The following is a 24,963-nucleotide window of genomic DNA, read 5'->3' on the forward strand; positions in this document are numbered from 1 at the left end:
GTAGTCTTTGCACCAAGAGAACTGACTGCAACTCATGGAAGATGTACTTGCAAGAAACTAAGCCTAACTAAGCATTGCCATCACTTCCCTGTTACTGAGGTATCATACAATCATAACAAAGAAAGAGAAAGAAGGTTATCTTATTAATCCCAAGTTTTGGGGCATGTTCAACAGTAGCTGAAGTACTCCTGACTGACATTCCTCCTGCTGAACTAAACATCTTTTGTTTTATCACTGCTTCAAGCATGTTTCCTGTTATCAAATTCTCTGCTATAAATACCACGCAATCTGTTAAAAATATCTCCTCCTTTTCTCTGCAGGTGTGGAAATTTGCATTGCTATAGCTCAGCAGTGCTTAACTTAGAGAATCCAAAAAAAGCCTCTGTAGTTGAACACAAGCAGTTGCACAAAGGTGGCTGCTGCAGTGAGGCTGACGGTTGTTCAGAGGGAAAAGCACACAGCCTCTCACGCTGTGGCCCTCCCCTTACCACCTCTATACAGCAAGCAGGAAAAGCATCTTAACCAAAGCGGTTGAGTGTGGTGTGGGCAGGCTTTTTGATGAAAAATTTAGGCAGGTATAATTCAGGCTTCATCTGCATGTGACCCGTGTTGAACAGAGTTCTCACATTTTATAAATCTGTGCAACAGAGCTCTCACCTGACAGCCTTCATGGTTTCATAAGCTTTGACTTAACGCAGAAAAAGGAAATAAGCTATCAGATGCAAAATTTTAGCAGTGTTAGAGAAATGCTTTGACAAGCTACAGGATTTGTTTTCCCATGATTTGTTTTCCCACTACAGGATCATCACCACCTTTTCTGGATCTTTAAACAGAAGCACATAAAATCATCATGTCAAAAGCTAATAAAGAAGCCTTATTTAGCTTAAGGGCAGTTTTAAAAAGAAATGTCAGAGTTGATGGAAACCTATGAGACAGCTCTATGTTTCCCAGAAAGAAAGGCTGCACTTCTTTATTTTGGCACACATAAAGGTTAGAAAATAGGGTCTTAATTAGACCCTATTAGAAAGTAGGGTCTTAATATCACGGCTGCATTGGGAATAACTAACACTGTTCTTATTTGACTGTGGATAACCAGAAGTGTAAACACAACTTCAGCCTTGATTGGCTCAAGAATCACTTATCAAGAATCCTGGCTAACAGGAACATGGATTTTGATGACGCAAAATACATTCCACTTACAGCTGAATTTCATTTTACTGAGCAGAAATATCGTCAAAACAAATACTACAAATACTAATCAAGACAATGAATATTAATTTGAAATGGATTCATTCCATATTAATTTTAAATTGTTATTACCTCCATCATTCACACTGCAACCTGTGTAATGGCCCTGTGGGCAATATTGTGGACAGTAATCCACAGTGGGTATGCCATTAGTATTTGAATACAACCTGTATCATAAAATGGGGCAAGGGCTGCAGGAAAAAGCCAAAACAATGCCTCAATGAGGAAATAAAGTATTGCTTTATATTCTTTAGAAATGCTTCTACAACCTGTTCCTATCCTTCTCTGACACTCCCTGAATCTGGAAAGAGACCAGAATATCATTAGAGATCAGTCTCAGAGGGACAGTTCAACTAAGGGAGAAGTGACTACACTTTTTTAGGAGAGTCTACATTTTTTTCGTATAGAATTCCAGTTGTGTTTAGCAAGTATATACTCTTCCCACTCTAAAATCTTGTTTGACCCTCAGGTAATGCACGGTGTCAGTAAACAAAGAATTAGGTCAGTACAACACTCAATGGAAAGAAATTCATCATGGTTGATTTCAGTGAGCTTTAGATCCCAGCATCAATAAAAATGCTGCCTGGAAGAGATGCCTGAGTGTCCATAGTCAGGCTCCTGCCCAAAGCAGGATGGCCACCAACATTAGATCAGGTCAGTCATGATTTTGCCTAGCAAAGCTTGGAAAACCTTCAAAGAAAGGGAATCTGGGATCTCTCTTGATCACCTGTTCCAGTGCTACACCACTATCTGATGTGGAAAATTTTTTTTCTAATGTCCTCTCTGAAATGACAAAGCTACAATATGTAGCTGTTGGCTCTTCCACATTAGGGACCTAACACTACCATGGAAGAATTTGGCTTCACCATCTTTTCATCTATCCTTCAGGTATGTTTAGGCTGTCATTAGATCACTCCCCAGCCTCCTCTGTCAGACTAGACAAGCACAGCTCCCTCAGCCTGTCCTTGCTGGCCCCTGATCACTGCTTGCCTCTGGCCATTCCATCAGCTCTCTGCTGGACACTCTCCAGTATCTCCACATCTAGAATGGAGTGCAGTATTCCAGCAGTGGGACCAGCAGTGCCAAGAGAAAGGAACAATAACTCCTTAGTTTGCTGGCCATACTCCTCCCAGTGGAGGCCAGTCTCCTCTACTGAGATGATCTTTCATTCAAGGCTCTTATTCACTGTGGTGTCCAGCAGGATTTCCTTTCCAGCAGGGCTGCTGCTCAGACTGTCCTTTCCCAAACTGTACAAATGGTTATTATACCCCAGGTGCAAGACCTTGTACCTTGCTGGGTTTCTGAGAGTTTTGCTGGCCTAGTCCTCATGTTTTAAGTCCCCTTGCGTTGAAGGCCTGCCAGTGATCCTGACAGTCATTGCCCTTAATAAAAAGCATCTTCAGCACATCTGCAGGTGGCTTTTTATGTCATCACTCAGGTCACGGACTAAAATGTTAAACAATATAAACCCCAGTGCTGATCCCACTTGTTTCCAGCCAGCAAACCATTGACTTACTAGCCCTTGAGTCTGGCCAGTCTCAGCCCACCCAGCTTGCTACCCTTCCAGACCATACTTGTCAGCTGACAAATCAGACTACTTAGAAGTTTGGTACTTCCTTAAAGACCATGAGTCTAACTCAAGATGGGAAATTTTTGAAGGAAATGGATAGAACTCATCTTGATAGCATCTCTTCTGTATCAGTCGTACTAGTTACATAAAATACTTCAGCTTTTGGAGCTGTTTAGCTGGTATTTTGCAAATGTTGATATTCCTTTAAGACAAGAAGTTAACTATTACCTTTGAGATGTAGAAAATTGCAAATCTTCTCCCATATGTTTATGAGTTTCATTCTTCAATCAGTGTGGAATGGTCCTATGCACCAAATGAAGCTTTATCTAGTGAATCACTTTTTATGTCATCAGACATATCCAATTTTCCTATCCAATTTTCTGTTCCTTTTGCTGAATATGTCTGCTGTATGATTCCAAACACAGGGGCAGCAGTGATGTTGAGGTGATTCATATTCAGTTCACATGGGCTTTTAAACAGCAATGAATTGACCACGGTTTTAAGCAAAACTGACTGACACTTCCCTAAAATATTTCCGTTCCCTAAATGTAAACATCTTCTCTCAATCATAATTACTGTGAACATGAATACTCAAAGAGATATATTTGTGTATTTCATGATCTCAGATTCATTTGTGGGGGGCTGCATAACTCTTTTAATGCCTTCTCTTCTCACAGGGCTGTGACAGGGCAGAATTCTCCCATTATCTACCTCCCTGCAACCTCACGTCGAAAAAATACTACAAATATCACATTTTATTTCAGTTGTTAAAACAGCTCTGCAAGAAACACAAACATGGAGAAGGTTGTGATAAGCTTGAAATTTTAGGTACAGGTAAGCCAGTTGCTCATAAATAGTTATAAGTAGTCACCTACTGGTAACTTTGGCACCTCCTAAGAGCATTTGTCCCTTATTGCAGATATTCTTCATTACTTTCTTTCAAAGGCAAGACCAAGAAGAGCAGTAATTCTGTGTTAGGACCAGGAGAAGTACTTCTTGTGCTTGTCCCTGGACCTGGTCACCTAGCAAATGTTGAGTTTTCCACACATGAACTGCTTTTCCTACTGCAAGAAATCACTTAGGCCAGGGATGGAGCTGGGAAACATCCATAGAATTTTCTCATCAGTACAAATAGCACAGACTGCAATGAACACACATCGTGACATCTTCACAAAGTGGAGATCATTGGCCATGCTTTGCACTGATGCCAAAACCAAGCTCTCTATAAGAAGATATTAACAGATCAGTGCTTCTTAAAAGAATTCAGTGATAAATTTTCTGTCACAATAAACCATTTGCAATGATTATGCCTGTATTGGGCTATCAAAATGATGATTAGAAAGATGAAGGAATAGGCAATAGGTCAAGGAACAGGCAGAAACTGCTGAGGCCACAACAGTAGAAATTTCACTCCAGAGTTCATGCAGGTTTCATCACTGCAGAACCTTTGCAAGATGCATCTACCTGGGAGATCCACCAGTGTTCCAGTGCCAAATACCACTTGCAAAATGACAAGAACTAGTGAATGTTTAAAATAAGGCTCGACCCAGACTTACCTGAGTAAGTGGCTCAGGAGGAGGTGGTGGTGGTGGTGGTGGTGGAAGTTCTGGTTCAGGGTCTGGAGGTGGAGGTGGAGGGGGCAAATCATCCCCAGACTGTCCAGTAATGGTAACATAAGGACTTACTTTAGAATAAATGTCATTATTCAAGCCTGTTGAAGGCTGAATGACTGTACTTTGCTGGTTGCAAGAAGACGTTTTCTGGGCTTGTAAAGTCTTCTGTTCAACATCATTAAGGTCTGCTACAAGATCGGCCATTAAAGCATCCAGGTCTTTGTCCTCTAGGGCATTTAGTGATTCTGTAAAGAAAACCACAAAATGTGTCAGAGAGTGAGTGCAATGCAAAGCACTTTTTCCAGTTCAGCAGAGATTAAATTGTAGAAGACATGGTTACAGAGTTATGGGAAAGGAAACAACATTTTACATGGGTTCAAGAAACAAATGTGCTCTCGAAACAGCCATTAATCTGGTCATACTGAAGTTCAGAGTACAAGGAACTCTACAAATACAAACTAAACAGGACAGGAAGCTTCAGTTCCAGTGATACAGTCTCAGGCCTTTATGATGTTACAAACATGGCCCTGATCCAGCAAGGTTACTGGGTACATGCTTAGTGATATGAATGCAAGAAATTCCATGAGCTCCCATTAGGCTGTAAGCAAATACATAAATGCTTAGCAAGTTCTGGAACACAACAAACCACGTAACTGAGGCCTAGATCAAGAATATCTCCATATATTATTACTATTCTACAACTCTAAAATTAAAATGAAGCAGAATCAAAGAATATTAAGAGACAAGAAACTGCATGGTGTCATCTGTAGCACAGCAGTAACTGTGTGATCTGTGACATACCACATGGGTGGTACTTCACACACGCTTTTGAGACTCCTTTAAGTAAGGAACAAACAAAAAGTCTCTGTTAAAAGCATCTTATAAACCAGATAGAAACATTGTAACTTTTTCTTTCTGGTTTCTACTCTGACAGAGTAGAAAATAAAATCCTCTACCAGAACTTCACACATAATTTATGGTTGTTTGAACTAGCCATGGTGCAAAGATCTACTGTGGAGTAAACCCTGTAGGATGGTGTAGCTTTCTAGAAGAGAAGGGTTCTTTAAGATTGAACAGAGTCAGTGGTTTAAATCTCTTTAAAGAGTCCAGTTAAGAAATAAATAACTAACTAACTGGGAAAACCTTTAAGTGAGATTTTGAGAGGGATGAAGAGCACTGAATTAGATACTAAAAATGCTAATATAGTCCAATAAAGCATAGTCATTCATGAGACTAAGTGTGAACATGTCACTAGGTCATCTCAGTTTACTCTGCTCTCCTTGTTATGTTAATATAGTATTTAATAAGTTTTTCTTGACAATGGGAAGGTTGGCTTATGATCCTCTCTATTAACATAGAGAGGATATTAACACTTTACTGATAGAGTCTTTAAGAAGCCCAGCAGGGAACTGATCCTGGGACAAAACCAGAGGTTAACACCAGCTCAGGTTAATGCAAACAACCAGCCCTCAGTCAAAAAAACCCCAAAAACCCCCAAACCCAATCATAAACAAAATCAAAGGAAGGGTTTTTATTTCAAACTCAGATAAATCCCCTCATTTGGTTTGCCATATAGCCTCAGCAAGCAGTTGTACATGCAAAAGTGACAGTGAAAACCAAAATGAGAATAAGCACTGAAAAGTGGAAGCAGCTGAAGCTGATACTTCACTGGACAGAAATGCTTACGCAGCTCTGACATCACACTGAGGAACTTTCACCAAGTTAAATCCTTACATTAAAAAGGTTACATTTCAGAAAGTTATTTGGGAGACGTCTCAAGTTTGTTTTCCTCTACACTCAGGCATTTTTAAAAGTCTGACTTTATTTAAACTGAGTAATGCCTCAAAAAATTGTTCCCTTTTATAGTTTCCTAAATTGAGACACAAAAATATACCTCCCCCTCCAGCAAAACAGAGTTCTTTTGTTTGGTTTGGGGCTTTTCATCAAGGGTATGGAAAGATTTTCTTCTCATTTGTTGCTGTGAGGTATTTTAAGCAAGCATAAAAGGCATGAAAGAGTCCATTCAACTACTTACCATTTAAATCTTTAAAACCAACTGTAAAGCTGAATTCATTGTTGGACACTTTGGGGCATGGAGGTGGTACAGTCTCCACTCCTAAACTCTGTTAAGGTAGAAGCAAAACAAGTATCTGATTATATAATTACTATTACATACATTAACATTTGAAAATCAATTACCTGAATTTATCTAATGAAATAAATTCTTCAAGAACAGAATGGTATGCACTGGTTTCTGAGATTATGTTGGACTGGGTAGACTAACTAGGGCCAGGACAAGGGTTCAAGCACTCTCTCACAATCATGGCAAGGGTTTTGCATGCTTCTCAGTACAATGTTGATGGCAGCAACTCCTGTCAGGCAACACCTGGGCCTGGTGTGGGGAACAGCAGAGAATTGGACTGTTTCTAATCAAGACAGTGGGCAAAGCCGGACTGATTTTCAGCTTCCTTGTGATTTTCCCCTTCCTTCCTTTTGAAGGGGAGTGTAGAAAGTGTTTAGTTGTGTAGGGTGTCATTTCTTTCCAGAGTGCTTTATTTACCATTATAAATGAAACCTAGCTGTTGCTTTCTGCTATTGTTTGAAAAAAAAACAAACCCAAATACAATAAACAAAACCCCATGCTATTGCAATGTAAACTGCAAACCTGTGTAAATAGAGAATTCCTAGTTTGCAGCAGAAAAAGCCAATTCTGAATTTTCATTTCTTTTTCAGCCCTGTTATGCCATGTAGAGGTATCTCAGTGTGCTTCTATCATTTACACTTACTTTAGCAACTGGTGAAAAAGTGTGAAAAACTATCTACAGTCCTGTTTTGAAAGTTAAGAGTCTGAGGGAATTAACAGATCCAGTTCAGGTAACTGAAAATCTTCAGGCTTTCAGATACCTCTGCCTCCTCCCACACCATGCTGATGTGAGATGTGATGCCAGAACTTTGGAGAGGAGAAGAAGCCTGTCTCAATTTCAGGAACACTCCATCCCACCCGGTACTGCACAGGGAGCACAGAGACAAGAGACTCACGCTCTTACACTCTTTGCACCACCTGCACTTGTAACACTGCTATGTCCAGTCTGAGGAGGTAAAATTTATCACAAGCAGTCTTTTGTTCTTTAGAAGGCATAATAATGAAATGAGATTACCATAAATCCCTCCATATATATATATATATATATATATGTATGTATGTATGTATATATAAATACATAAAAAATATAAATATGCACATTTACAAAAAGCCCTAAAGAGCAGAAAGGCTACTGAGGGACAAGGTATTGTGATTTGACAGCTAATAACACCATGTGAAATCTTGGCTTTCACTCAGTTTAAACACAATTTCTACTCTGTGCCTCAGAATTATTGGTATTTATTTTGTCAAGCACTGGCTTTACTTACCAAGAAGAAAGACCCCCTCAAAACAGAGGTTGTAATCAAACTCACACATCCAAGATGACACCTTAAGTGTTTTCAATCTTTCAATTTATTAAAATACAACAAATATTCCCTTTGTAGATTTTTTTTCTAGAAATAAAAATTCTCCTTTCATCACCTTTTGCAGGAAGTATTTCATGATTAGAGCTTTAGAAAAAGGCTCATGCTGTTTTATACTCTCAAGAGTGTATTCTGCATTGGGAACAAAATCTCCATGAAATCTTGAATGCCACCCTCACTGCAGCTTAATATTTTGCCATATCTAAAGAATCCTTTAAACATATATTCAAAATGTTGCTTTCATTTCCAAAGTTCACATTTGACACTCAGGCTACATCCCATTTACCCATGTATGCTAAGCATTCATACCTGAAAATTCAGACTCAAAGTCTTCCTGTTTTCATAGAACCCTTTAATTTCTTTGGATGAAGTCCAGAGGAATTTAAATTGCTGGCTTGGTTTTTTTTTTCAGAAAATGTCTTTCACAAGCAGTTAGATCTCTTTAACAACCTACCCTGCACTGATATTGCCTTATTCTTTGGGCCACTTGTTTTAACTGTCAAGCTGAGAAATTTAGCTGAAGGTTTCCCACAGTAATGTAACTGTATTTATTCAGAGTGGAAGTGTATGAAAAATGTAAAATAGTTCCCTTTTTTCTCTAATACATAATAGCTATTTTTTCTAATCTTGATGGGAAAAAAAATTATTTACCTGAGTCAGCATGTCCATCTCCCCAAGTAAATTGCTGAACATTTCATCTATATCATCACAGGTTTGCTCCATCTGAAAGAAAAATAACCACAAACAAGAAGTTCATTTCAGTTCATTTCAAAGCCAGCAATAGTCGAAACCAGAAGATACACAATGCTCTTTTATATTGTATTCATAAATAACTTCAAAACAATTGCTCATGACTTGCAAACACCTGAATCTATACCTTAGAAGTAACTACTAACAGTTCAGAACCCTTATTCTGTATATGCTAAAACACACACTTCAGATCTATGCTCATCAGACGTTGCAGCTACCTTCCTTTTATCATTTACATTTCATACAAAGTCACTTGCTAATAAACCATGGTTGTATCCTAAACATAAAAAAATGCAGCCTGTGTGAGAGAGAGAGGGAAACGATGTTTGATGTTGAGAAATTCCTGAATGTTTCATCTTGAAAGCCTTCTTCCTTTGGCTTAGAAAACTAATACTCCAGGAATTTCTTGCATGTTATCTAGTGCAAAATCAGGTTATGGTTAGGTACATGACCAACTTTTTGGCTCAATATTTCTCCATTTTTCTTTCAATTATTACTGCACTGAGAGAACTCCAGTCTTACCAAACCTCAAGAGATCTGAGGAAGCACACTGAGACAAGGAAAATGGGTACATGCTGCATGACCGTCGATGGCAGCGCTTGTTGCAAGGGGGCAGTGTGAGGACAGGATCCCACACCAGTGGTGCTCAGCTATGAGGAAGACAAAGCTTCTGTAACAATCCTCTTCCTCATAAATCTGTTCCTTTGCAGGGAAAGAAGCAGTGTACAAGGGTGTCTGCCATGGAATGCTACCAGAGACAAGAACTAGAAACATTAAGAGGCCAAGCCTGCAAAGGACTGAGAACTGTGGTACCGAACATGTAAAACCAGGGTTCAAACAGGGCCAAACTTTAAACATGCAAGTAGTCCTATCAGTTCTCTGGGGGTGTGTGCACCTGGATTGGATTTTGTGACAAGGTTTGGGGAGTAGGGGGACATGGCTGCAGTGGTGACTTCTGTAAGGAGGAAGTTCTCCCCATGTCAGAGAGCGACGGGAGCTCAAGCTGGCTCCAAGATGGACTCGGTGCTGACCAAAGCTGAGACCAAAGCTCAGGTGGCACCTCTGTGATAACACACTTAGGAAAGGGTAACAAATGCTGCAGAGCAGCTGTGAAAGAGCAGTGGGAAAATATAAGCGATATAACCTTGCGTACTCCAAGGCCAGTACTGAAGGAGGGAGAGATGTTCCAGATGCTGGAGCACAGATTCCCCTGCAGGCCATGGTGAAGCAGCTTGTTCCCCTGCAGCCCATGAAGGACCAAGCCAGAGCAGATTTCCATACTGCAGCCTGTGGAGGTCCTCCTGCCACAGCAGGTGGACATACCCTGAATGAAGATGAGGGCCACAGTGTGCCACAGTGAAGCAGGCTCCTGGTGGGAACTGCAGCTCGTGGAGAGGAGCCCACACAGCGCAGGTTTTCTGGTAGAACTTGTGACCCCATGAAGGATCCACACCAGAACAGGCTGTTCCTCTAAGACTCTACCTTGTGGGAAGGATCCAGGCTGGAACCATTGTTGAAGAACTGCATCTGGGGGAAGGTCCCAGGTTGAGGAAGTTCATGAAGGACTGTCTCCCTTGGGAGGGTCCCCATGCTGGAGCAGTGTGAAGAGGAAGGAGCAGCAGAGATAAAGCATTATGAACTGACCTCAAACCCCACTCCCCATCCCCCTGTGCCACTTGAGTGGGAAGAGGTAGAAGAGTTGGGAGTGAAGCTGAACTTAGGAAGAAGGGAAAGGTGAAGATTTTATTAGTTTTCTTCTTATTTTGCATTATCCTCCCATCTTAACTGACAATATATTAATTTAATTTCCCTATGTTGAGCCTGTTTTGCTCAAAGGTAGTTGCCAAGTGATCTCCCTGTTCTTACCTCACTCCATGAGCTTTCCATTGTAATTTCTCTCCCTGTTCTGCTGAGGAGGGGAAGTGATAGAGCACTTGGTAGCCAGCCAAAGGCAACCAACCACAGCACCTTACAAGATGAGGACCAGGCTGATGAAAGGAAGCAATCAACTGACCTCAGGAACAACTCTAATGACTATAAAGACTGGTAAGAAAAGAAAACCAGCAAGTTTCCTATTCTCCAGTCTTAATGCTTTTCCTTCAATAGAGCATCTTGAGTCATGTAACTATTCCATGGATAAATTATAAAGGTCACTGAACCCTAAAATCAGTATCTGTTATTTGAGAATTGTGATGTAACTAAACAAGGCACAGGCAACAAAGAACTGAACTTTCAACTTTCACATTTCTCTCATATCCCAGAAACCAAAGAAGATTTGGGAACTGGATACTCTTAAAGACATTTTAATAGGATGTGGTTGACAGAGCTGAGGGCAACAGTAATCCAGCCATGGACATTGCACAGCTCTGCCCAAGGAACAGACATCACACAGGACTGAGTGAGTGGAGAGTTAAAGCCATCTCATCTGCTTCCTTTCCTGCTGACAATCCACACCGGATGGCTCACTCACTCACTCTGTCTGTATCACACTTCCCATACAGAGCCTTGTACACAACGTTCTGTTTTTGTAGACCCAGCTGTATGCTGGGTGGCATATGATTACTGAATCTTAATTCATTTATGTCGATCAACAGCTGTGTAGCTTCCTATACACCTGGCACTTGGAGAATCAATTTTCATAGAAAGGCTAGATAAAATGGCACTTACTTGAACAGACAGAGTGAAGATACATTTGTTATGTGACAAAAAATGGAGCAGCAGTTCATATTGACAAGTATCTCATCAGTGTTTAAATAATGCTGAATAATTTTATGTTTTCCTGTTTTCTGATTTAGAAGATCAAAATATCTTCTAAGGAAATCTTATCAGTTCCAGTTATTTGTATGTTTTTGGTAGATTTTTTTTAAGCACTAGCTACATCAATTTTCAGGAAAAGATCCTCACACAAGTTTTTTTGACAAACCGAAATCTTCCTTTACTATATTTTTACAGAATAGAAATAAAAAATGGCAAAAAAAATTACTTGAGTTGTAACCAGTTGCAACTTCTTATCATGAGGAATAGTCAGAACTGTCAAAAAGGAAAAAATCAAACCTAAGACCCTCCTCAGTAATTAACAACAACAACAAAAAGATAAAGTCATGCTGTCATCAAGCCACTGCCTGTACTGGTATTTTATTTTCTCTTGAATTATTACTGACTTGATGTAGGAAGACAAAATTGTTATAATAATCAACAAATATGCTGAAATTTTTTTTATGTTGAAACACACTGAATGATCTCTTAAATTGGTATAAGAACTCTACATATTCATCAAAGATCTCACCAAGAGCTAGAAAAACTTAAGACAGTAATATGAGTCCCCATAACATGGAATTGCAAAAGACTGTCCATCTACTCTTCTTCTCTTTGACTTCACTTATATCCATTTCTTTTATTTGATTGACACAATAGAAATAAACAGATTAAAAAAACTTGCAGATTTGGAAATTATCCTGTTGCATGTTGCTGCATTTTGCATCAGCAATTTTTTCTGAATTTTACAAATAGCCTCAAACTTATTCAAACCAGAAATTCAAGGTGAAATATGTAGGTGTACGAGCTATTATTAACAAAACAAAGGAAAAGAATTAGTGAAGTGCTCAGAAGAATACTGAGTTTCATACCCAGTCCTACTCTATTGTAACTTTTCCATCAGGTTTTTCTCTATTTTGTACTAATACTAAGAACTATTAAAATCACTACTGACTACAGTAAACCGAACACAAAAAATCCGAAACCAAACAGAACAGTACTTTAACAATAAGTTGCCCAGACTATGCATAAGATTTTAAGCAGAGAAAAAAACAGAGTTACAGAGCCATGTCATGTAGTTAAGAAAGAGAAAAGAGAAGGAAGAGAAAAAAAAAAAACAGAATTGAAATAAAATGAGGAAATTGCACTTGTCACAAATAAACAAGCTGAGAAGGGCTTGTGGGAAGCCATACATGTGAAATGTAACGTAATTTTTAAGTGACTGATTTTCAAACTGATGCCTTCTGGACAGTAGTATAATTTAAAGTACTCCTTGTTTCTTATTTCTCCCCTTTTCACATTCTCAAATCTTCACTAAGGTCTCATAAAAAACTTTTAAAAAATTTATTTTATTTAATACTCCTACTTTTTTCATACTGTATATCTAAGAGATTGGGACATTTTCTCATCAACTTCCTATTCTAACCACCAATGAGTCTCACTTTTAGTTTATGTAATACATAAATATTGACTCATTAATTCACCCCACTATTTAACAGAAGTCCTGCAGGACCACTGGATCTATTAATTTTTTTTTACCTTCCCAATTTAGATAGAAAATTGAACTGTTTGATAGAATCTTTAACACTCCACAGGAAGATAAAAACAGTGGTACAAAATTCACCCTGCTTAAAAAAAAACAAACAAACAAAAAACAAACAAACAAAAACCAAAACAAAAAACCCCCACCTATTTAAAAATACAATGAAATCTGAAAAAGTGACCATACAGTGTACATAAAAAAACCCCAGATATGGTACTATACCAAGCAGAGTTTGAACTGTTAGTATTTTAGTATCTGATAGTTCTGAGAAATACTCAAAGCTAGTTCCTGTTTGTTACCTTGTTCTTTTGAGAGTTTTAAAGTTCTTTTAAAAGTTTTTATGCCTTCTGATATTTACATATTTTAACTGAGTTTTCTCACACATGTTTATGTAAACCATGATTGTTTCACATTCTTTTTTATAAGTGGAGAGAATTGTTAGTTTGACTAGTGTGGTTGGAGAGGTGGCAGTTTCACCCTTCAATCCACTGTCATTTTTATTATTGTATATATAGTGGAGTTAGAAAATAAAGTTTGCTTTTTGAGTTCTTTTTCTTTCCTTTTACATCTAGCTTGCTTCTGTGAGTTATTTTGTGTCACAGTATGACACCTGTTCACAGGAAGAGCGGTCTAAGTCACACAGTAAAAAGGCTTCTGCAGTGGAGAAGTTAGAAAACAAGCTCAAAGCCCTTGTGAAACACTGAACAGGAAACACCAACGATATTATCATCTCTGCAACTCAGTCTCAGTAGAGTTGCTGCAATTTAACCAAAGGGCTACAACAAAAAAGGAATGAGAAACAACATGATGTCAGAAGATAAAGACTTACAGTGGATTCATGCTATGAACAGTATCAGGAACCAGCCCACTTAGTGATCTGGCTAACAGTTACAGACACATTCATTACAGTCAAAGTATTGTTGCTATTCTTAAACTGCTACATACATAGCAGAGATAAAAATACATGAAGTATATTTTGACAAGTCACACAGCAACATGAAAAGCACACCTTCAGGTCCTGGGCTCTCTACTAGACTGTGTAAGTGTCAGAGTACCAGGAGCACCAAAATGAACACTGTTTGACTACCCAGGTGACCACTAACAGCACTGCAACCTCCTGCTATTGTTTAATGCTTAAATGCTTTCTGGAGTGGAATGAAGAAATCTGTAATATTTTAGAGAGACATTGCAGTAGCCTGAGGAGTAAATCACTCAAATCAGAGATTCACCCTTGTGTACTGCAGACTACACAAAGCAGATCATCCCACAGCAAAGATAGAAGACGGAAGAAAACTAGGGAAGCATGATGAAAATGACAGAATCCCACCATAAAGTGAAAAGCTGGGAAGAGAGCAACTGATTGTCACAGAAAACAGATGTGAAACTAGTGTGATTGAAAAAATGCACCAAAACCTAGGGGAAAGTTACTGAGGCACCATTTCATCCTGACTTACAACACAAATTCAGTGGGATAGTAAATGAAAGTCTAAATAACTGTTCCAGGGAAACATGCACGGTGTATCTGTGAAACTCATCAAAACTGGTGAGTAAGCAAGCTGAGGAGGTGATTTTCTCTACATGCAGTTGTAGCTAGAAGTGCTAGTATAGCAGAGAGCTTCAGACAAGGATGATGAACCTCATGTCTTAAGACCTAAAATAAAGATTCCATCTATTTGGAACCAGAGTAAAGTTTTCATGATAGACAGGTTACACCACACCTTCCAGTACAAGATTTCTTGCCTCTTTCTGAAGATGCTAGCCACTGTTGGGGATATCCTTCTGGCCAGATAGACTGCAGGTCTGAAATAGATCTAACTAGGTTCCTTACAGTGATTTTACAGTTAGATGTCAAAGAAAATCACATACTACACATGTCTCTCATATACCTAAGTGAAGCAGGATGAAAGTTCTTTAACCAGCTATTTCATTGCATCTAGTAAAAAATCCTTAACAGACATTTAGGCCCATTTTTATGAAGTAAAGTACAAGTGAACATCTGTCTCTGCAGACTTCAGCCTAGAGGAATGTAGTCCAATTAGTTACTAATTCTAGTAGCTACTAAGAATGGAAATTGAAGTTTTGGACTAATATGACAGAAATGGTAGCTGACCCCAAGGTTTCAAAATCACAATCAGATTTGGTAACAAGCATGTTGACTTTCCTCTTTCTTACCTACATGACATGGCTCTGTAACTCTCTTCTGCTTTAAAGCTAGCTCATATTTTGAAAAGACTGGATCAAAAGCAATTATACTGCTTCCAGCACTGTACTTACCTAGCATTGATAAGCACAGTATTTTCCAATAAAAGGCTTGCACACACTGATAATTCTGAAAGCAGTTTTTTACTAATATTCACTATTCTTCTGGGAAATGTGGTGTGCCAATAACTGTAGGCTTATCTGCAGCTGAAGTTACACTGCATACTTATCTCAGGGATGATGTGACATGCTATAACCCCATTCATGAGGGAGTAAAAGTGACACACTAAAACACTAGTAGCTTCAGGAAGACTGTACAACTGCAAAGTATCCTTATTAGTTAATAAACAAATGGTGTCTGGCTTGGATTAAAATTAAAGTGGCAGACAAATACAATCAAGAGAGAATCTGCTCTAATGTTAACATGGAGTAATAGAGCTCATATTCTCCAGCTCACATTCTCATTCTAGAGTCACCAACCCAGAGGTAAACACAAGCATTGTTAGATAAAAGCACCCCAAGCTCACAGATCCTACTCATGTTAAACATAAATTTTAACTATGCCATTTATACAATTAAACCTCTTGAAAGCTTGTTCACTTTTTTGCCATTTTGGAAATACACAGTTATATCACATGTTTTACAGGAACAAACCTGCAATGAGGACTGATTTATAAAAAGTCTTTATTAGTCCAAAAGTCACAGATTTTATAGACCTGAAAACTACACTGTTTCACTTAAATGATGACAGAAGTTGTATTTGACACTTGTTTTGCCAAGAGGATAATAATAATTTAAACACTACAGGAACTCCTATGCCATCTTTTTCAGTGATATTTGAGCACTCCATTTTCAGAGAGAGTGACAGAGGGGGTGAGGAGGGTGGGGAGAGACAGACAAGACAAACATTTAATATATTTGTAAAGCACCATAGGCTGTTGAGTGTGAGGCCATCCTCCAGATGCTGCTACCTCAGCATCCCTCACTTCTGTGATGGATCCACCACCATCCCCAGCCTTCCCCTCTCCCCCCCATGCACTGCCCCAAACACATATTTTTTCTTTAACACCCTTGCCAAGAGTGGTGTCTGGGAGAAGCAGCTGTGGGTCCTGTTCTGAGGCTGAGGCAGGATGGCAAGATTACTGAATGGTCACTGAGGCTCATTTAAGTGAAGCTGAAAGGAACAAGGGACTACCTAAAAGCTTACTCACAGTATGTCAGGAAGAAGTTACTCAAGGCCAGAGGAGGGGGTTAGCAAGGGGCTCTTGTTCTGCAAGAGGACAGGAAGAACATTTAACCTATGGCTGAGGTAAAGGCGTGTAGAGGGATATGGCAGGAATATGCAGGCTGGGTGTGAGACTCCTCACTAAGATCCTCTCCCCAGTAACTTTCAGGCACACACACAGTCTGGATTCTGGGCTCCAGAAAATGTAATCCAAATATACTCAAGCAGCTGGGGAACTGTGAGTTAAAAGCACCTTATGAAAGGTGGGAAAAAAAAAAAAAAAACAACCCAGTGTAAAGCACATATTTTGTGCTTTAGGAGAAAGCTTGGGAGCAATTTCTATGTACCAGAACTGCACTTTGTACCTCCCTGTCAGCTCCCAAAGGGGATTGTTTCTATGGAAATCAAAACAGTGCCACTTCTATTTGTTTTTATACAGTATCCTCACATCAGTCAATGTGCTTCAGTCTGGTTTGTGGGAAAATAACATTATAGAAATACAGCTACAGTTTCAGCCATCTTCTTTTTCTTTCATCACAAAATTATTTACTGCAGAACGGTCCAGTCTGGAGACCTTCTCCTCATGAGCCATATACGCAAAGCAGGGCAAACTGCACAGAATAAAATGGTAGAAGACATATTTCCAGCCCTATGCCTTCACACAGACTGGTAAAAGAAACAATTCCCTATTTCTGTGCCACATTAATGGCACGCAGGAAAAATATTTTCAATCTGCCAATATATCTTCTCCTGGAAAAGGCAGAAAGCTGGGTGGAAATGTTTCCCCTGGGCTCATGAACCACCAGCTTACCCAGGCTCATCCGTTTTGAGTTGATAATGTGTCTACTTCAGCTCTGCTCAGGTATAAACAACTGGAGACATACAAGTTATCAGAACTCAGTATCAGAACCTCAGTTTTAGGTTCCCCCATTCCCTGCCATGATGGCAGTGCAGAATAGGAAAAGAGTAATGTAACCCTGAGTAACATAAATTTATAGTTTCCACATTCCTTCCCATAATCTGTAGCTTGTTGATGTTGGTGCAATGTTTTTCTTCCTGTTTTTTTTTTCCCTGTTACCCAACACTGCTGTCCAGAATTTAGATGACAACAAGAGACTGTCTTGTACTTTAAACAATAGTCAGCAAAATAAAATAATTAAATTTTGGTGTTTAGCTTCACAGTCTATGAAGTAGGCTGATCCCACATTAATAGATTGTCTAACAAGCAGAAAAGACTAGACAAGGAAGCCCAGGGATGAGAGAGGAAGGCATACAGGTGTGTAAAAGGAGGGAAAAATCCTTCCCCTCCTCAATTACCTATAGAATCAAGAAATGTTAAAAGTGTGGAATAGTGAAAATAATAGCATAAACTTAAGAAGAAGAAAAAAGGAAAGAAAAGTTACAGTACCAAATTTGAGTGCAGGAGCTGCTACATTGGATAGTCAACAGCTCAGCTTTTCCAACACTTGCTCCCACAGTGAGCCACTAGTTAAGTACAAGATATGCTACAAAGGCCCATGACACAACTGTCTCCCCATACAAATAACTTATTCCTGTGACCTATCATTGGCAAAAGCTCTAAGTCTCCATCTCCTTTCTTATAATTACATGTTCTTACTACTGCCAGAAATGCTTAAAGGATGGCACACATTGTATGGGAAAGGAACATTGGAAAAGGAAAAGACGCTAACATAAAATGCTCTCACAGTAAGAGTAAAGCAAATGGATTAATCTGTAAAAATTTTATGGAATCCATCTCTTTGTTTCATACACAGCTCATATATTAAAATCAAATAAAGCAAGTAATACTTTAACAAGGATTTATAGATATTTCACCAAAGTACCGTGCTCAGTAACATAGTGAGTAGAAGAAAAATTAAATGAATTTTTTTTTACAAATCTCAGTTTTACTACTGACTGAAGTATCAGGTACAATTCCAAGGCTCACTGTTAACTCTTCACCTAGCAAATTTGCTTCTTTCAGTCTATAAAATGCAGTGATTACATGCAGCTTTGAGCAGTAGGTTTCAGATGAACATCTGTAAGGAAAAGTGGAAGCCTGGAGTCACCACAGAGAGGATGTTGTATTGGTAGGGCGACCCTGTGACATTTCCATTCTTCCATTTCTCTAAGGTTTTCCATGAGAAGGAAATGTCACTGCCTCCCTCTCTTTTTCCCCTCAGAAGTGGAGGAGGGATGGAACAATGCTGATTGGGTCACAACAACTCCATCATGACACAGGGGAGACAAAAGAGGCCTATCTAATGACAGATATGAAAGGTTTTGATGGATCTCATGTAAGAACATAGCCCCCATGGGATAGAACTGCAGTTAAGTTTATGATGGATTCCTTCCTAGATCTGACATCCAAAACCACTGGCTCATTAGTATTTGCTGTCTCAAACATCAGGTCTGTCACCTTCCCCTCAGTCATGAGCATATGGTCCCCAAAGTACAAAACTAAGCTGTAACCACAACAAGTGTTTGTGAATGTTATCTGTGTTCATGTTTTTGGCACATATTCTTGCTTGGTCAAGGCTATCTCAGGTACTTATATCTTCCAAGGCACATGTACAGCAGTTATTTCAAATACACTATTTCATCAAAAAGCAGAGAGAACAGTAATGTATATTTTACTGAGGGAGTATTTTTGTGTGTGTTTTTGTTTCGGTTTTTTTAAAATTTGCAATCAGACAGAAAACTACATCACCTTTCAAAAATATTTTTTGGGCTGATAATCCTTCTTATTTATGTGCTTCAGTGAAATCCCCATAGTAAGTGAGGGAATGGGGCCTTCCAGTACTGTTAGAAAACACTAGAAAAATCTTCAAAAGTACATCAAAATCTTGCTCTGATGCAGAAGTAATCATGTGTCTGCAGTGTGGGTTACCTGAAGATGCAGTAAGAGTACCAAATTGGATCAATTAAGGCCACCAAGAAGCAACCAAGGAGCACATTTTCATTGCTGCCAACATGGACTTGATGCCAGAAGTTTAAATGACCATTCTGCTGAGCTTCTTAACTTTCATGGTGAGTTTCCTTTGAGGCAGACACATAATTTTTCCTAAAACTGGGGACTCCAATGGTAATTTGCCATTTTTATCAGTAAAAGCATCCAGTGAGTGCCTGTATGATTGATTTTGGCTCCTAGTGATTCTCTCTGTGCTTGATGGACCAGCAGTGCTGCTAAAGGCAGATTTGCTCCCCTTCTATCCTCACTCTCCCTGACAAGTGTAGGTACAATGGTAAGATTTTCACCAAAATATTTGCTTTATCAGTTGGATTGTCTGAGGACAACTGAGGACTTTCCGTTGGTAGTGACATCAACCATGCAGAGTCTGCTCATCACTGATAGCAGACCCAGAGAGTTTTATCCTTTAATACTGATGTCACATGGCACACTTTTACATCCGCTGCTTTAGATGACAAGCAAATACAGAGTGAAAGTAAAAATGGAAATGCACTGAGATATATCCAGTGCAAAACTTCTATCAGATGTGATTTTGTTTGCATTTCTAAACAGAGCAGCAGAGAAAAATTTCTTTTGTATATACACTGAACGTTGTTGTTCTTCTAGGATTCATAATGTATCTACTCCCTAAAATACTCCTAATACTTCTGATAGCTTTAGCCCTTATTCATTTGAGCCTAAATTCATAGCATGCTGAATCAATGTTGAACAAGAAGAAACATAGCTGTGTGCAGGCTGGCGTAGCTCCTGACAGCAAAAAAATACGAGAGCAATTAGCCAGCCACAAATCTAAAAGGTCACTTCATTGGAAGAAAGTCTTTGAAACTAATGACAGGCCTAAAATTTTTGAACTATCATTACCAAACTAGTTTGTGAATTCCCACAGTAAAATTTTACGTCAAATTAAAGTCACCTGTGCTTCATTTTCATTCAAAACCCAGAAGCAAAACAGTAAATTGAAACTGAGGGGTGTGAGGAACACGACCTCATATATGCTGCTGTAGTTGCTCAAAAGTCTCCTACAGAAACTTAAGCAGAACACAGCACCCAGTTTCTTTCACAGTACAACATGCATCTTCTACACTGGTAGCTCTACTGGTAATATCTAGAGTAGCTATGGATTAATAGGCTGGACAATAAGGAAATGCCCCAAATGCCTGTTTTTCCAAGAGCCATGGAACACTCCTAATCATGGAAAGACATATGGTAGCATTTCTATGATATCTGCATCTGACATGGTTGTCCCAAGCTCGTTTTAGACAATGAAGGGAAAGGAAGACAATTTTATAGAGCATGATTCATGGCTGCTGCCTAAAACTGGGCCACAAAGCAAGGTTTAGCAGTGTCTATCTCTCTGTGTAAGAGGCTGTAAAGGTGACTCAGAACCTCATGTGACTTAAATGCTCATGTCTACAGCTGGATGAAGAGAGTCCTGCCTCTAAAACCTAAGAAGTGCTTTGGAAGGTTTGCATGGATGCACATTACCATTGTTACTAAAGACCTTCCAAAGGAAGGCTAAACCTTCCATATTGCTGCAGGCATATAAGAGATCTTGTTTTCACTTCAAGCCCAGATCAGTACCTGACCATGGGAAGCCCTCATCAGGACAGGTCAGACCAACCTGCAACAAAACAGTCAAGATATACTGCAACCAAAGATGGAAAAAATAGACTTTGAGAAAGAAAAATCCATGTCGTTTGCAAAGAAAGCAGGAAAAAATAGGGGCCTTGATATCTTAATGATATGCAGGAAAATGAAATTCAGCTACATTCCTGTAAAGCAACCTCTGAAACAAAAGAATGCTTTTAAGAAAATTCATGTTCCCAGATCATCTTATCAATGGTCAGATGTTCGTGAACTGCAAGAAAGACATTCTCTCTTGAACAAGGCTACCCTTCTCTCATCTGCAGCAGTACTGCAGGCTGGTAGTTTTCTCACACATTTTGCAGGGCTAAAGAGATGCAATAGCTGATCCCTCCACCCACAGGCTGCTCAGGTCCTAGCTTTCTCTTCATCACTTAGGGCAGAGCAAGAGAAGGAAAGCTTTCTACCTCTTCCTCCTCTTACTGCTTTAAGACATTTCTTCTACCAGGAAAGATGAAACACAGCAAAAGCAAAATCTTAGTGGGTCGGGTAAATCTTTTTACCTGTAAGAAATCTTGGGGCTCAGTACTGAGTTAAATTGTTACAATATCCAACAGGCCCATCTGCTCATACTGTTGCCTCTTTTGTGCAAATTGTTACCCTACCAAATGTGTTAGTTTCTTAATAAATTACAAAAAAATATCAAGGTTACAACTGATTTACAGGTACATGAGTTATGGTGTGTGATCTACTAGACGCTGCCCAAATATAGTGACTTTTGATTTATTAAAAAATCAATCTTTGCTGTAATAAACACACTTGATAATGAAATAAACCAGCACTTCAAAAGCATCATACCCTACTTGAAGATACTGATACTGATAATCTGATACTGATTACTGATAATCACAAATTCCAGCATGAACAATCAAAACACAATTTATTCAATAATTACATTAAACATCAGTTATTTTGCCTCCAAACACCAGAATAGTCTGTAATACCCACAGGAAGTATTTTAAAAAGAAAGAGAAGACACAGGGAATGATTAAATGTTCCTTTCAGAGATAGTACATTTATCCAGTTGTGTTCCCAGATGGATCAGAATTTTCTGAGACTAAAACAAGGACCACTCAGTTATTTGTAATACTCCAGTGATTCAGCCTCACAAAGATATTTGTATGCCATATTTCAAACCAAATTATCTCAATTTTTAAGCAATGCTTGCACAAAGCATTAAGTACAATTATATGTAATAGTCCCCTTAGAAAGCTCACAGGGGAAAACAGAACCAAAGAGGTTCAGCAAAAAGTTAAACATTCTGTTTTAGACATCAAGTTTTAACTGAAAGTCATACTCTTCAAAAAGTTACCAGATAAAAATAAATACTGTAGATTTAGTGGAGACAAATTATTAGGAGAGCGCACAGGTGGAGCAGGTCACTAGTATAGCTCCCTGGAGCACCGGGGCTCACCTATTTGTCTCTAATGACACAGATGGACTATATCCAACTACATTTACATCACTGTTGTGCAGCAGCAGGGTAATCGATTAACGGTAAAATCAACACATTTCACGCGTGAAATAAGATGGATGCAGGTTTGGAAGAGATGAGAAAACACACGTGTCATGTACTTCATAAAGAGGAACTAGAACCAAAGAGGAAAAATTACTGCCAAAGTTCTGCAAACCGGAATTCTGAGAGGGAGAGACAAACTGGAGCCAAATTATTCACAGAATCAGAGTGATCTCGGGTAGGAAGTGAAAAGTGAAAAAGTCAAAACGTTAAGCTGCTAGTTTGGTGGAACCCTGCTTATTTTGTTTGTAGGCTGTATTCCTGCAACAAATTTTTTTAATGGCAGTTAAGACAGGCTGGATCATATGCTGCCTAAAACACACTACCGGATACCTCTTCCCAGTGTGATAATGAATGGATTTAATAACTTCTCTTTTTGGTGCACGAGGGATTGAAAACCCACCCCGAACTTGTGGAGATTGCATTTCAGTTACTTCTCCGTGGTATTCAGCCGAGGGTATCATGCGGGATGGACGCTCTCTCAATCAGGAGACACTTTATAGAGTTTTTCCCTACACCACGTGGCAACAGACCACCAGCAGAGAGATGCAAACTGTGTTCCTTGGAAGTCTGTACTGGCTGTTTGGCCACAACCCCACCACCTTCTACATGCTCAATTTAAGACTGATTAGCGCGTTCACACGGTGTATTCTCTGTCCGCTTGGTCCGCAGCTTTCTCCCGCCTGCCTTCCCTTTCCTAACGCTGACCCTGAAGCCGGGCACTGCGCGTCGCTCGGGATCCCCGCCGGCCTCAGGGACGCTTTGGCAGCCCTGCCTTGCAATGATCAACCCCCTGCTCACTTCCCTCAGGAAGTGGGCACAGGGAAGGTCTGACCCAGCTTAACTCCGCCGAGGAGAACAACCGGCACCGGGACCCAGCACCGCGGCGCGAAACCGCGCGGTCCCGCGTCAGCGCCCCGAGCCACGCGTGCCGCCGGGAGGTCCCTGTCCCGCGGGGAGCCCGGAGCGCGGGGCTGCGTCCCCTCTGCGGGTTCCCACCGCGCTGCCCACAGCGGGGTTTGCCGCACCTCCCTCCCCGCTGGCACCGGGAGCCCTCGGGGGTCCGGCTGCTCCCTCCCTGCCCGCTTTACCTTGGCGGGCGGGCTGGCGGCGGCTCCGCAGGCTGCGAGGAGGCGCGGGATGGCTCTGCGGAACCCGGGATGGCTCTGCGGGACCCGGGATGGCTCTGCGGGACCCGGCCCGGCTCGGCGGGGCCCGGCGCTGCCCGAGGGAAGTGGGGCCGCCCCGCCGTGCTCGCAGCGCCGCCCTCCGCCCCCGGGCAGCACGGAGGCGGCGGCCGCTGCCCTGCCCGCATGCCCCGGGCAAACCCCGGCCGGAGCGAGCAGCCCAGCCCAGCCCCTGCGCTCCCCTCCCGCGGCCGCTCCTGGCCGCCCCAGCCGGGCGCTCTCGGCTGGACAGCGCTGTCAGGCGCTCTCAGGTTTTCAGACAGAATTGTCTTTCTTTTCCCGCTCCCTTTAGTGACTCTACATCATCTATAACGTGCAAGGTAGCGAACTTCTTTCGTGGCACTTTTTTGCCACTTCGTGCCTTTGGAAAAGGCTGCCTTAAAGGGTACTTAGATTTTAGATGGAGCAGGAATGATTTTATAACACGTTATATTCCATAAAAAGTTGGGGAGGAAAAAAATAATTGAGACGTTTCCATCTGAAGTTAAAAAAGCAAGTGTCAGAAAATTCAGTATGGCCTTGGAAGCGTTCATGTCACCAAGTTTAAAAGATTTTGAGTACTGTAAGCCATGTGAAACTAGAACTCTCTCTTGATTTAAAATCCTGGTTTTGGTACCTATAAGTTTGCCAAAACAATGCTTTTAGCTGATTTTTTCTTCTGTATCAAAAGCACTGGCAGAAAAGTGTAATGAAAAAAGGTGAAGATGTCACCATCGCCTCCTTCTGTTACTTCAGTTTAGAGAGTCACCAGGTAGTTCAGCTTAGTCTTGTGTTTATTGGCAATTTGTATTAAAATTCCAGATTTTGCTCCAAAGCAGCCAAGAAATTCGGCATTTTGTTTCTCCAACACTGCTGAGATAAAATAATTATAGCAGAAGGATGGTAAAATTTTAAACTACCACCATGTTTTGCACAGCAAATATATTTCAATCCTTTAAGGGGTAATTGCTTTGAAAAATTCCAGCTGAGACAGTTCTGCCATATTTAAGAATGCATTTAGGAAATAGTGCATTGTTCTGCTCATGTTACTTAACAAAACCCAAATTATTTCACTGACAAGCTGGCTAAAAATTACCAGAGTCTTTAGTGAGGTCAGAGTTTCATTTTTGGCCAGGCACATGAAAATACATCTAAATTTGGCAAACAGCATTTGTAAAATCATGGACATAGTTATTAAACAGTTATTAGTTGAGAAACTTGGGAGTCTGAGATTCCATGAATACTGCATATTATCTT

The 24,963-nt window shown here is 40.1% G+C and overlaps 1 protein-coding gene across 2 annotated transcripts in view; it reads right to left on the reverse strand.

Annotated features, from left to right (window-relative positions):
- The window catches only part of APBB1IP (amyloid beta precursor protein binding family B member 1 interacting protein), a 63,879-nt gene extending 40,190 nt beyond the window's left edge, over window positions 1-23,689 (reverse strand). The window contains exons 1-5 of one of the 2 annotated variants that reach the window (XM_053960864.1): window positions 23,632-23,689; window positions 8,590-8,661; window positions 6,467-6,554; window positions 4,554-4,676; window positions 4,375-4,436 (exon numbers count right to left, since the gene is read on the reverse strand). In XM_053960864.1, the coding sequence (XP_053816839.1) occupies window positions 4,375-4,436; window positions 4,554-4,676; window positions 6,467-6,554; window positions 8,590-8,661 (345 nt within the window). In that variant the 5' untranslated portion in view covers window positions 23,632-23,689. Of the gene's footprint in view, window positions 1-4,374; window positions 4,677-6,466; window positions 6,555-8,589; window positions 8,662-23,631 lie in introns of both variants that reach the window. The other variant, XM_053960855.1, reaches the window with a different exon arrangement.
- Window positions 23,690-24,963: the final 1,274 nt, after the last annotated feature.

This window comes from Vidua chalybeata, chromosome 1 (assembly GCF_026979565.1).
Source record: "Vidua chalybeata isolate OUT-0048 chromosome 1, bVidCha1 merged haplotype, whole genome shotgun sequence".
NCBI classification, from domain to species: domain Eukaryota; kingdom Metazoa; phylum Chordata; class Aves; order Passeriformes; family Viduidae; genus Vidua; species Vidua chalybeata.